The sequence below is a fragment of the Prunus dulcis genome, chromosome 6 (assembly GCF_902201215.1).
Source record: "Prunus dulcis chromosome 6, ALMONDv2, whole genome shotgun sequence".
In the NCBI taxonomy this organism is placed as follows: domain Eukaryota; kingdom Viridiplantae; phylum Streptophyta; class Magnoliopsida; order Rosales; family Rosaceae; genus Prunus; species Prunus dulcis.
Window position 1 is genome coordinate 12,966,928 of NC_047655.1, and position 13,165 is coordinate 12,980,092.

The 13,165-nt window shown below is 42.3% G+C and overlaps 1 protein-coding gene and 1 pseudogene across 1 annotated transcript; one reads left to right on the forward strand and one right to left on the reverse strand.

Annotated features, from left to right (window-relative positions):
- The first annotated feature begins 7,185 nt into the window (after positions 1 to 7,185).
- On the forward strand, positions 7,186 to 8,604 carry LOC117630302. The gene has a single exon (XM_034363045.1). It carries the CDS (start codon positions 7,186 to 7,188, stop codon positions 8,602 to 8,604), a length of 1,419 nt encoding a protein of 472 aa, XP_034218936.1.
- Positions 8,605 to 10,950: 2,346 nt separating this feature from the next.
- On the reverse strand, positions 10,951 to 11,989 carry LOC117630303 (annotated as a pseudogene).
- Between the last annotated feature and the right edge of the window lie 1,176 nt (positions 11,990 to 13,165).

Genomic DNA, 13,165 nt, shown 5'->3' on the forward strand with positions numbered 1-13,165 from the left:
TACCATGGTGAACTCTTATATGAGATGAGTGCCTATCAATAAAATCTTTCAATAAGATTTTCTGTAAGTTTTTGCATTCTCAAAGTTATCAATTTTATGTTTTTATTCATATTTTCATCTATTCATTAATTTCACTCATGCATTATTTCCGCATATTTTATTATCTGAGTCTAATTATCATTGTTGCTCATCCCTCTTAGTTCTAGATCCCTTTCTGGTATGATAACATGCATGCGAATCTTGAATTTTTTATTTTTTTATTTTTTTATTTTTTTATTTTTTTATTTTTTATTTTTTATTTTTTATTTTTTATTTTAAATTAAAAAATAAAGTACCACTAGATTTAAATTTAATTTCTAGCTCAGGATTCTAAATAAATATATAAATACGAACCATAAAGCTCCAATAAACACTCTTAGAGTCGTTTTCACTTTGAGGGGGAGGGCCACTATTCTTCCCCCCCCCCCGTCTCCCCTCTTCTCTTCCTCTTTTCTCCTCTTCCCCCATTTTCAGAGGCAAAGGTTTTCCCTATTTGTCTTTATTTTATTATGATTTTCCTCCAACCATCACAAGCGGTTGCGTCTCGGCTCGAGCTTTTCATTTGTCCTTTATGAGAGTTTTATTTGTATTGTTATCACTTTATTTTTTCAAACTTTATCACTTTTTTTTATTATTCTTTCATTGTGGCTCATGGTTCTTTATTTCAAATGGTTGTTTCCGACAACCTATTATTTATCTTGACCACACAATATTATTTTATAATATGTTACTCCATACTCTCAATGGTTGGATATGTAGATTGCATATACCTTCTTATTTTATTCTCTTGATCAGAGCATCTGATCTTTCCTCTTTGAAGCTTGTTTTCATCAAAGTCTAATTAAACAATACTTGTCTTTGATCAAAGGTGACCATGCAGAAAAATAGGTGTTGCATGTTCCTTTGAAATATGAAGCAAATCATTCATTCATGAAGGAAAAACATAAACAGCACATACATTTAAAATCTTATGCAGTCATGTTCATAGTTTTTGAAAAACAATTCTAATTTTCTATTGAGAATTCAAAAAACAATTTTTATTACTTCAGCCATTGGGATTTTATTGAGATGGTTATGATTGCATAATTCATTGAAGAACTCCAAATTAAATCGCATTGATTTCGGCTGAAGTTTTATTGTTTCATTATTGTTATTTTGATTTAGACTATATGCTTCAAGTTCATTACCTCTAGTTTAATCATCACAACACTTAGGTTTATTTATCTAGCTCAATCATACTTTGTGATTGAGATAGATGAATAAGTGAAACCATAACTCAAATCATACATCAAACTACATGCAACTTGAGCTTGGTGCTCTTGAGAGGATTTGCTGCTAAGAGATAAAGAAAAGGTGCTTGCTAAAAGGTTGGATTGTAGCTGCCTATAGGTGATAGATGATCTAAGTCTTCTTTCGTTTTTCTTGTATTTTTAATTGAGTAGATTGGATCTCTCCTACCTTGGTGCCCCTAGTTTTTCCCTTTGTTGGGTTTATTCTCATGTGTTATTTACATTCCGTTGTTACTAGTTTTAATTTATTAACCACGAAATTGTTTGTGTTTGTGCTTTTAAAGAATGTAATTTTTAAAAGGGTAGTCTTTTTCTTCTCACCTACTTCACCCCCCCTCTGTCTGCTTTTAGAGCTTAGGGCCTGGTTTTACACACGAGCACCGAAATCTAAGGCTAGTGCAAACTCACATATATCATAGCAACTCCATGCCACAAAGAAACTATTTCAATAATCATAAACAAAAGTCCCCTACAACTATTACATTAGCCTTATTTATAGGCTTTACAAGACTTGGGCACCAAGGTTACTTGGTCCAAAAGTAAACTAATTATCTATAAAATCACACATAAATAATAAAAGATATCCTAAAACTACCTAAATAAGAAAATAATAATATCTCATGAAATAACTAATTAAATGATAAATATCTATCTTGATCCACCTTCTATGCTTCTGCATCACAAATTGACAGGGCTCGCCCCGAATTCCTCGGAACTCGGGACTAATGCTGTGGAAATTCCGACATCATACGGATGTCGGACCCACTTACTAAAACTATAGCATCCTTTCCCAAAAAGGAATAGGGGCACGAGGCTTTCTACCGAAATTTCGGCAGAGTCTCCCCTGTAAATTGGACTTTTCCCAAATTTTCAACCTGTTAAAAACACAATTTAAGAAGCCAACTACCAGCACACACAAAATAATAACACACAGTTTACAGATAAGGCTTCCAGCCTTCAAATAAATCAAGGCAGAAAACTAGCAATAGTACTAATTAGGATTCAAATCCAACAACCACATCAAAATCCAATCACACACTCAGAATCAGTCAAACCTTTTTAATATAGTTTGTTTCGCGGCTGCACCCAGGTAAGACCCCAGGCTACCTATGTACCCCTTTGCGAGGGATCAAGCCACATGTAGTTCTAAAATCAACAGTCACAGCTCCGATAATATACAATTTTCTTTTAAGTAAAACCAACGAACAACTTTAGATTCCTTAATACATCAATATTCGACAAGGCAACCCCTGAACACTTTATGACTTCCTTTCTTTTATCAATTCTTTCCACGCAACCATACCCTATCCAAGGCGTATGTTGCCGGACAACACTTCCCAATTCGGGACTTAGACATTCATGCCAGTGCAGGGTAATCACAAAGCACAAACTTAAGAATCTCAACCCGGAAACGAAACCACATATATATGCATTTAATATATATATATATATATATAATTACACCCAGCTCCCACCATCATGATGTACCAGGGAAAAACAATCCAACCCGGGGATCGTTTGACTAGACCACATGGAGGAGTCCTCAACAACCATGTGGCTAGGGAACAAGCCGTCCAACCGGGGGACTAACTCTCAGCCAGCACGTACAGCCGAATTCTCAAGACTCGTACGCCTGTGACAAGTCTTACGAGCGCAGACCACCCCGTTAAGGTATGCCTGGGTTCCAACATATCCACGTATACATATCTATATATCCATTTCCACTGTTTCCAAGTATCAATATCCAAGGGAAGGTACATATGATGATGCACATCACGTACTAGGAAAAACAATCGAACTGAGGATCCTTTGACTAGTCCACATGGAAGAGTCCTCAATTGACCATGTGGCTAGGGAACGAGCCGTCCAACTAGGGAACAGACTCTCAGCCATAACGTACGACCGAATCCTCAAGACTCGTAAGCATGTGACCAGTCCTACGCGCACAGACTACCTTGCTAAGGGTCCACGAACACCCTGTCAAGAGCATCCGAGTTCCAACATATTCAAGTATCTTCCATTTCAATTCCAAAATTCCAAATCCGGGGAGGTACATGGGGTACTGCTTATAGCACTCCAAACTGACATTCTATACTCATTTATTTCCACAACCTCATCTCAATAACCCAACACATAGACAAATATAGATAGCATTTCTCAAAATCCATATATACATACTCAAGATACTCAAATATGTCAAAACCCAAAATATATTGCAAATGCATTATGCATAATTTTTCCATCATAAAACCATGCTTATTTTTGGAAAAAACAAGTCCGCTCACTTCCTAATAATCATAACCGAGCCCAAGGCTCATTTTCATAACCCATCAGTCAAATATCTCCTACTCAGCCATTCCATAACTTCAATTATCTAACTAATAATCCGAGATTTTCATACAATAATATAAAATAAATCTCAAAATCCAAACATAGTCAACATAACTCAAATAACAGTCGAGACTTGCTTACATGGTTGTTCTAGTATCTCTCGAAGGGTACAACTATCTCGGAAGACTCACGGTCAATCGAGTGGTCTAACTACCCAAACTTGGTCAACCGGGGCCGCGGGCCCACAACCTCCGATTTCTGATCCGAAAGTTCCTATGGGTTCCACAAGTTTCAGTATACATGTCTTACAAGTTTGGTCCGGATCGGACGGTTGGATCGCTCACTATCGGACGGTTATCGTAAGACGTAAACTTTAAGTTATTGAATCGGAACATCCGGGGCTTCGATTCAAAATCTACAAATTCCTACACGATCCTAGGAATGCTTAGATCAACATATATTGAAATGGAGTCGATCCAACGGTCCAAACATATCGAACCTGGATAACGCCTGATATGTGATATCCGATTGACGATCAAACGAAAACCAAATTTAAATATGAGCACACCTACGCGCTCATGACAACCAGGAGATCGTATCGGGACACAATGCCTCTCTGCTACAGTACCCACGCGCCGCCACACGTGCCGGCAACGCGTGGGTGTCCCAAGCGATACCGTTTGCAGGAAAACTTCAAAATTATGGGCCAAGCTTCCTACCCTAGGTTTAAGACATCGATTGGAGCCACTTTTGTTATTAGACCTATCCCGAAAAATGGCCAGAAGTGGCTGAAATTTCAACCCGAAATTCGGCCAAACTCTGAGTTATAAATCGAACCACCTAGGCTAGAAATCAATCAAATCCTGCCCAACCATCATCTAGAGCATGAAAAATAGGTGAGAAATCATACCTCACACGTCGTGATTGGTGGCCGAAGGAGAGAGAACGACCGTCGGAAAATTCCAACCAAAATCGGCTACTTTCCTCGATTTCTCGGCGACCTAGATTGACGACAGCAGCGGCGAAGGGCTGAGATAGGAAGTTGGAAGTGGGCATGTCATTTTGGGACCGATCCCAGCCCAATTGGTGGCTGGAAGTGCTGATGGAACTCACGACTGCTACAGTCGGAAAGGGGGGTTTCGCGACAGGAGGGAGGGAGAGAGAGAGAGAGAGAGAGAGAGAGAGAGAGAGAAGAAAGAGATATAAAAATCTGATCTTTTTCCAAATTACGATTTTGCCCTTTTTAGTATTTTAATTGTATCTTTCCCGTTACAACTCGAATTTGAGTCCACTACGTGTCTACGGAGTCTTCTCGCCGTGCTTTATGCAAAGGTACAATTGAAATCCCCAAATTTCTTCCCAGTAAAAAAGTCAGCTTTAACCCTAATAAAATCTTCACAGGGGTATTTTCGTCTTTTACTTGAATAAATTAATAATTAAAAATTAATTTAGGATTGGGTTGTTACGTACACAAACCCTCTCACTCTTTCTAACCCAAATCTCTCTCTCTCTCTCTCTCTCTCTCTCTCTCTCTCTCTTTATATATATATATATATAATATTTTCAAGATTTTAGTATTGATTTAAAATAAACGCTTCGGATTGTCGAACAACAATGGAAATTGGGCTGTAAAATTTCTCCTTGAAAGTTGAAACTGTGTTTATTTGGGGATCCTACAAATGCTATTGCAATTTGTTCACCCGTTTTCGCGTTTAGCTCCTGTGATGGAAGGGCGAAGTTCCCCACTGGCTTGGAGACCATGTACTGGTCAAATAAGTCAGCTTTCTTTGGTGTGCGAGCGTGCCACTGCTAGCAACGTGAATTCTAGCAGATTTCTTTTAGGAAAGATAACTTGCGCCCCAAGTTACTGACTTCTAAAACAAACGATTGTGAATTTGGGTGAGGAATATCTCCCAAGTAAGTTCTTTTCTTGCCTTAGACTGGTAAGGACTTTCACAATTTATCTCAGTATCAAACGGCTGTTCTGGCCAGAAGTGTTTGATAGAAGTGGACTGTTCAGACAGAATTGCCTTTTACAAGATAATAAATACACATATTTAACTCTAGACAAGTTAAGAGACTGTCGGAACTTCGTTTCTGCTTGAATGGAAGGTTCCGCTGTAGGCTGGACTGGACATATCTGGGTTGGTCCGTGCTGCTTTGTGACTTCAAATGCTAGGCTGACCTGCAAATCGATACCAAAGTTGGATTTTGGCAGAGCTTTACGTCTTCTTCACGTTTTGTGAGGCCTTTTGAATAGGCAGAACTGCAACTTCTCCTGCTTGGAAGGGACAGAAGTGGCCATTCTCGATGGTCTGATGAGCTAGGGATTATACTACGAGAGTTGTTCTGCTTGAACAGGTCTCTTCCTGAGTTTTCTAGGGTCTCCACGTTTGTGAAAACTCAAACTCTGCTTGTCTTGGCTTTTGCTGAACCAAATTTGTAACGAGGTGTCTTGTTCTAGAAGACTTGTTTTCTAAGTCTTGAACATTGGAATTCAAGTGAGCTCTTGGCTTTTCTTGGTGTTGTGTTTTTTGATTGATGAATTGAGTCCGTTTTTCTTGCCTCCTTCTGTTTTTTATAAGAGATTCTCTTTTGAAGGTGATTTTAAACTTTAATAATGGGCGGCAACAGATCTCTCAAAACGTAAAGCAGGAAAGATTTTATCAATTATGGCAGATAGGTTCCCAGTAGTCTTTTCCATAGCAATCCCTTCCCTGGTTTCTTGGGCGGCTGTTTCTTTGTTTTAACCAACGCCACCGCCTATGCTTCTTATGGCGGTTTGGTTTCTTTTGTGTCTCCTGAGTAATTCCTTGTTTCCCGTTCTAACTCTGTAATCCTTTGGAAGATGGCGTCTCTTTTTGGAGAGAAAATCTCTGAATATAGATGGGTCTTTTTGATTTTCTGTTTTTGGCAGTTTTCCAGAGACGTCCCTTCCCACATAAAGAATTTTTAGTTGGAAATGCTGACTTTCAAAGCTGAGGTAGCCATGTGAATGTGTTTTTAGTCTTTTGGGCTTGAGTTTTAAACAAATATCTTCGTGGGCTGATCCTCAAAGGCCCAAATATGGCAGTTTTCTATGTTTTGGGCTTTCTGGGATTGGGTAAGTGATTTTATCACGGGCCTGTTTTTGGATCTTTTGGTATGTTTAAATTTAGGCCCAAACAATGCCCCCATTAAGTCTGAATTTGTTTTTTTTTTTTGGAACGGTTTTTCAGACTTAATGTTTTGCCATGAATTTGCGCGCCAGTCTTTTCCGCTTCGTGCGTCTGTCACGTCCGCCCATAATGATCTGGAGTTCGTGGGGGAAGAAAAACGGCTATTTATTTAGCTAGTTACTAGCCAATAATCACCAGGTCCCGTCTCTTCTTCTTCCTCCTACGTTTCGAGCTTTTCCCCCTTTTAAAAGGAAATTTCAAACCCTCGCTTGTAACCCTCCCGATTAAGAGTTTCTCTCTCTCAGTTTTTTATCGTCTCCTTCGAATCCTCCTTTCCTTTTATCCTCTCTGTGGTTCTCTTTTTAGAGATGTCTTCTCCAAGGTCTCGTGCTCAGTCCTCTTCAGCTTTGATTCCTCCTGATTACGTTACTTGGAGCGGGATTGATGCTCACGCAATAGAGGTTAGGAGCAAACTTCATCCCTTTGCTCAAAAGATTCTGGATGAAAATGTCCTTCACTTGTTCGAGAACACTCTGGTGCTTGGGCCTCACTGGTTTGGCCCTGTTCCTGCTGAGGTGGCAGAACTGCTAAGAAAAGATGCTGAGGCTCCTTTGTGTTTTGAGAGCACTTCTGCGCTAGCTTCTCATTCTTGGGTTAGCAAGAATTTGAGCCGATCCTTCCCGTCCAGCGAGGTGAGGAACAGCCCAGTCAAATGGGCAGACTGGATTGACAGACTCCTCCCGAGATATGGGGGCCACTGGAGGAGAGCTGGGATCTATGATGCCATTCTTTTGTCCAAGCAATCGATCAACAGAGATGAAACCCTGCTTGCTGCTGCTCTGTGTTTCTGGAATTCTGCCAGTAACACATTCGACTTCCGTGTAGGTCCTATGGCGCCAACCCTGCTGGATATGGCTCAGATTTTTGGGTTCAGGCCCCATGGCCGACCTGTAGATGCTGTTGGAGATTACCATAGGCGAAAAAATCAAGAGAAGGTGACCACTCCCTTCACTATTTCTCCAGCCACGATCAACCAGAACTGCTCCTTCTCCAACTATTTGAAGAGGTTTGGTATTGAGAAGGACAAGGACCAGCAACATATGTTGTTCCTTCTATATTGGCTGAATCGATTTGTCTTCCCCAATCGGTCTTCGGCAGTTCTGCTCGAGTATAGGCATCTGGCAAAAGCGCTTCACAATCACACTGATGTGGGGCTTGGGCCAACAATTCTGGCTCACCTTTTCAAGAATCTATACACTGCCACCCTTGAGAATCCATTGAACCTGTCTGCCCCTGGTGCATTCTGGATGATCCAGATCTGGCTGCAGGTATATTTCCCTGAGTTAAGGTTTCCAGACATAGTTCTGCCTGAAAATCAAGTTCTGGCCCTTCCTCTGATATCGGCAGAAGTGCCCAAGCGCTCTCTTGAGGAGTATTTGATGTTCTTCAGGCATTGCACCAAGAGGTCGGCTGCTCAATGGCAAGTGGTGATCAGAAGGACCTATCCTTGGTTCCAGATTGGATTTCGACTTTTCGAGAAGGAGCCAGAAGACGAGGCCGCCAGAACAGACTTCAGGAAGAAATTTCTGAGTATTACTCTGCCCAGAGATCTGCCCCATGGTGGGGGCAAACCTCCAAATTATCATCTGGGGGCAGAAGTCTATCATCCCAACTTCTGTGCAAGGCAGCTTGGCTGCCCTCAGCTCATACCGTTGAAATCATATCGGAGTTGCAACCGGGCCTCTTCTTGGAGGGATGCAGATGATCTGGAGGTACACAAGCAGTGAACAAGATAAATAATAGCACGGATGCCCTCTATCCCTCGTGGGAGCCAAATTCCTGCAGTTCTGCTGATTTTGATGCCTGGTGGCAAGCCAGATTCCAAAATCTACCAGCTTCTGTCACTGCCCTGAAGACGCTTTTTGACGGCTGGGAGAACTGGCATCTTTTTGCGGAGGGGGGGGCTAAGGCGCACATGATCCAGACCATCAAGGAGATTAATGCACAAATCATAGAGGGTAAATACTAGATTCTGTCTGGGATTTGTTCTGTCTTGATAATCTGTTTTTAACATATGTTCTGCCTGTTATTAGATCCTTCTTTGACAAAGAACGTGGGTGGACAGTCTGTCCAGGCTAGAGAAGTGATTGGTAAGTCTTTCCTTTTAGTTTTGTTCTGTCTTTTCCTGTTGGATTGGCTTCTAATCTCTAACTGTTTGGTGCAGTCTCTTCTGTCATTGCCGCCGGGGATTTGGAGCTCCCCTCTGCTGATGAAGAGGATGATGTTGAGGCAGAACAGACCCCTGCCGAGGCTGTTCCTTCTGGTAGAAGAAAAAGAAAAGGGCCTGGCATTCCTGGTGAGTTTGGAACATTCCAACTGTTCTTTCTGGATTTATTCTGCTTTCTCTTTTCTAATCTTTTGCTTTTGTTCTGTCCAGCTGGGAGTCCTTCTCCTCCTCCCACTAAGTTAAAAAAGCTTAAGAAGAAGGGTGAAGTGGAGTACTTTGCCGCAGAAGAGGCCGCAACAATCCCGGTCAGTCCTTCTGGGACGGATGACGAACTGCGAGAAGCTTTTGAGGAGGTGGAGCAGGAAAAAGAGCTACAAGAGCTGGAGGAGGTGCCCCAAAAGAAAGTGGCAGTGGTGGAAGACGAGGTGAGTTTTAGTCTGAGATTTGCATCAGTTTTCTCTTTATTCCATTCCTTCTGTTCTGATCCTTGTTTCTGTAGGATGAAATCCCTGCTGAGGTGATTGCAAAGAGCATTGCCTTGGCGCAGAAGCAACAAAAGGGTCTAGGTGCTGAGCTGACTAGTTCAGAACTGGCTCTTTTTGAGGATGCTGAGGCAGAACACTCTACTGCCGCTCCAGAGGCCGAGGATCGGGTGAAGCCATCTATATCAGACCCTGTAGATCAGGCAGAACTGACCGTCGTGGTTCCAGAGGCTGAAGTGGGAACAACTGCCGCTGCTCCTGTGGTTGTGGTAATTTCCTTCTCAACTTGTTCATGTTTTTGTTGTTCTGTCTGTCTTAACAGTTGCAGTTGTTCTAACAATTTGCAGTCTTCCCAGGTGGAGGCGCCTAAGGCCAGTGGTGTTCTGGCCGCTATATCCAGCCCCTTGAAGCCTCCTATTGTCGCTGTAAGTTTCCATAACCTTTGAGCCTTTTATCATTTTTTACTTTCTGCCTGGTCCTAACTTATGCCCTCTTCTGTAGATGCCAATTCATTCCTTTCCAGGATCATCTGCCACGGCCTCTTTTGCCGACCCAGAACTGGAAGAATTTGAAGCGATGGACCTGGATGCTCAACTGGACAAGCTGGAAAAACTCAGCTCTCCTCCGAGCAAGGCAAAGCCTAGAGCAGTGCAGGAGGCCATGGAGAGGTTAAAAATCTGGCAGTCCACTGAGCTGGAGTTTGATGAAGATAAAGGGGCTCTAGATCAGCTGATGAAAGATCTGGACCTGCTGCATAGACAGAACATGGCTCCAAAGCCCATTCTTGAGATGGGCCTGAGCTTGGCCAGAGATGTGCTTAATCTGCACGATCGCTATGAGGATCTCAAGCCTACCTTCAAGACCTCTGAGTTCTGCAAAGCTACACACGAAGCCAATCTGGCTGACTTTGCTAGGCAGAAGGCAGAACTGGACCAGATGGTGGCTGGATATAAGGAGGCCAAGGCTACTGCGGATAAGTTGGAGAAGCAGATTGAAGAGCTTCAAAAACAACTGGCAGAGTGCAGGGAGGTGCAGAACAGGCTTGGGACTGGACTGAGCTCAAAAACCAAGGCCACCTTCCTTGTGCAGAGCATGGTTGCAGCTTCCAGGCCAGCTTTGGAAATTGCAGAAGCCTCGATCCACCAAGGAGTGCTGCTCCAGAAGGAACTTTCTGTCAAGAAGGCGAACCTGCAGGAAACCCTTGGAAAATTAGGATTTTAGTTCTTTCAAATTCTGTTTCCTTGTTTATTTGGACAAATTTGCCGCTATGGTGGCTATTTAAATAAAGTTTGTTCTGCTTCCCTTTCAAACAGCATCTCACTACTTTCATTTACCCTTGATGTAATAAACAAAACAAAATTTTGGAAGTAAAAACGAAACAACTTTAAAGCAAAAATGGATTCATAAAATAGACAAAGTCAGCCTTATTCTTTTTCTATCCCGGGGTCCGTCTGTACAGCTTGTGAATCCCACATGGTTGGGTAGAATTTCTTTAACCATTTGCCATTGATTGGGGCATTGTGAATAACTCCATCTCTGTCCTGCAACCTATATGCCCCCATTCCGAGGATCTGGTTAATCACAAAAGGACCTTCCCATGTAGGTGACCATTTTCCATAGCCAGCTATGTGTGCTCCAAGGGGCAGAATTGCCTTCCAGACTATCTCTCCCTCTTCAAAACTCTTATCTCTGACCTTTTTGTTGTATGCCCTTGACACAGCCTGTTTTCCTGCTAAGAGTTTGTTGAGGGTGTCAATCCTACTTGCATCCAATTCTTCTAATTCAAGTAACATGGCTTGAGAGTAGTCTTCTCCTGTGAGATCGTGCTGGTGAGCAATTCTAAGAGACTGGACTGCTATCTCCATGGGCAGAATTGCATCATGGCCGTAGGTCAGAGCATAGGGAGTCATGCCAGTCGCTTCTCTTTTGGAAGTTCTGTATGCCCACAAAGTCTCTGATAACTTTTCATGCCACTGCTTTGGATTCTTCTCCAGCATCTTCCTGATGATATTGATAATCACCTTGTTACTTGATTCTGCCTGTCCATTAGCTTGAGCATAATAGGGGGTAGATTGAAGCAGTTTGAATTTGAATGCTTCTGCCATATCTAGCATATCCCTAGATATGAAAGAAGAACCCCTATCAGTTGTGATTGATTCTGGAATGCCGAATCTTTGTATGATCTGTTCTTCTATAAAGGTGATGATCTCTTGAGAAGTTGTGGTTTTGATTGGCTTGGCCTCTACCCATTTGGTGAAATAGTCTGTAGCAACAATGATAAAACAATGCTGCTGGCTGCTGGCTGCTGGCTGGATAGATTTTGCCAATGAGATCCATTGCCCATCCCCTAAAAGGCCATGGTTTTACCACTGGATTCATAGGGACGGAAGGAGCCTGCTGGATTGGGCCGTGCCTTTGACAAGCTTCACATCCCTTGGAATAGTTGATGCAATCCTTCAACATGGTTGGCCAGAAGTAGCCATACCTTCTAATTAACCAGCACATCTTTCTTCCTCCTTGGTGAGCTCCACAGATCCCCTCATGGGTTTCTCCCATGACTTTCATATATTCTGTCTTTCCGAGGCACCTTAATAGCACCTCATCCTTACTTTTTCGGACCAAATCTTCATTCCACATGAGGTAGTTTGTAGCCATGATTCTCACTCTTCTCTCAGAGGGCAGAGTGGGATACTGCAAGTAAGTCATGATAGGCTCCCTCCAATCGCCTTTAGTGATCAAGGCAGAATTGACCTCTATCTCCATTCCTCTGGTCAGAACTGACGGTAGACTCTTTCTTCCTATCTTGATGATCCTCTGGACGCAGTCTTCGGGCATTTGTATGCCTGATGCTACCTGAGCCAGTTCATTGGCTGCAAAGTTCTCTTCCCTTGGGATGTGTTCCCAAGTAGCTTCTCTGAATTCTGTCAACAGATTTCTAGCTGCTACTAGATATACAGCCAAGGAAGGATTTAGACACTTGTATTCTCCAGCAATTTGTTTTAAGACAAGCATTGAATCTCCCAAGATCTCCACGGACTGGATTCCTAATTCTACCAACATCTCAAGCCCTATAATCAAAGCTTCGTACTCAGCCCGGTTGTTGGTGCACTGGAAATCTAACTGGAAGGAATAGCAATGTCTGATCCCCAATGGTTCTTCCAGAACAATCCCGGCTCCTGAAGCCTTATCTGTCTTTGATCCATCAAAATATAGTTTCCAAGGTGTAAGATGAATCGAATAGATTGGATTGTTAAGGCAAACATGAGCCCTGGTTAGTAGATTTGCATTTGCTATGTCCAAAGAGTCCATGTTTTCAATTTCCTCTCCTGGGTGATCTGCTAGGAAGTCTGCCACAGCTTGCCCCTTGACAGCTTTCTGGGGGACATACCTAAGGGTGAATTCTGTCAAAGCCAAAGTCCATTTCCCAATTCTGCCTCTCAGCATTGGTCTTGTCAACATATACTTGATCAAGTCTGTCTTGGCGATGATATAGATAGTGTGTGGCAGCATATAATGTCTGAGTTTTACAGCAGTAAAATACAAGGCCAGACAAAGCCTTTCTATTGCGGAATCCCTTCTCTCCACTTCTGTCAGTGTTCTGCTCAGATAGTAAACTGCCTGCTCCTTTCCTTCCTTGTT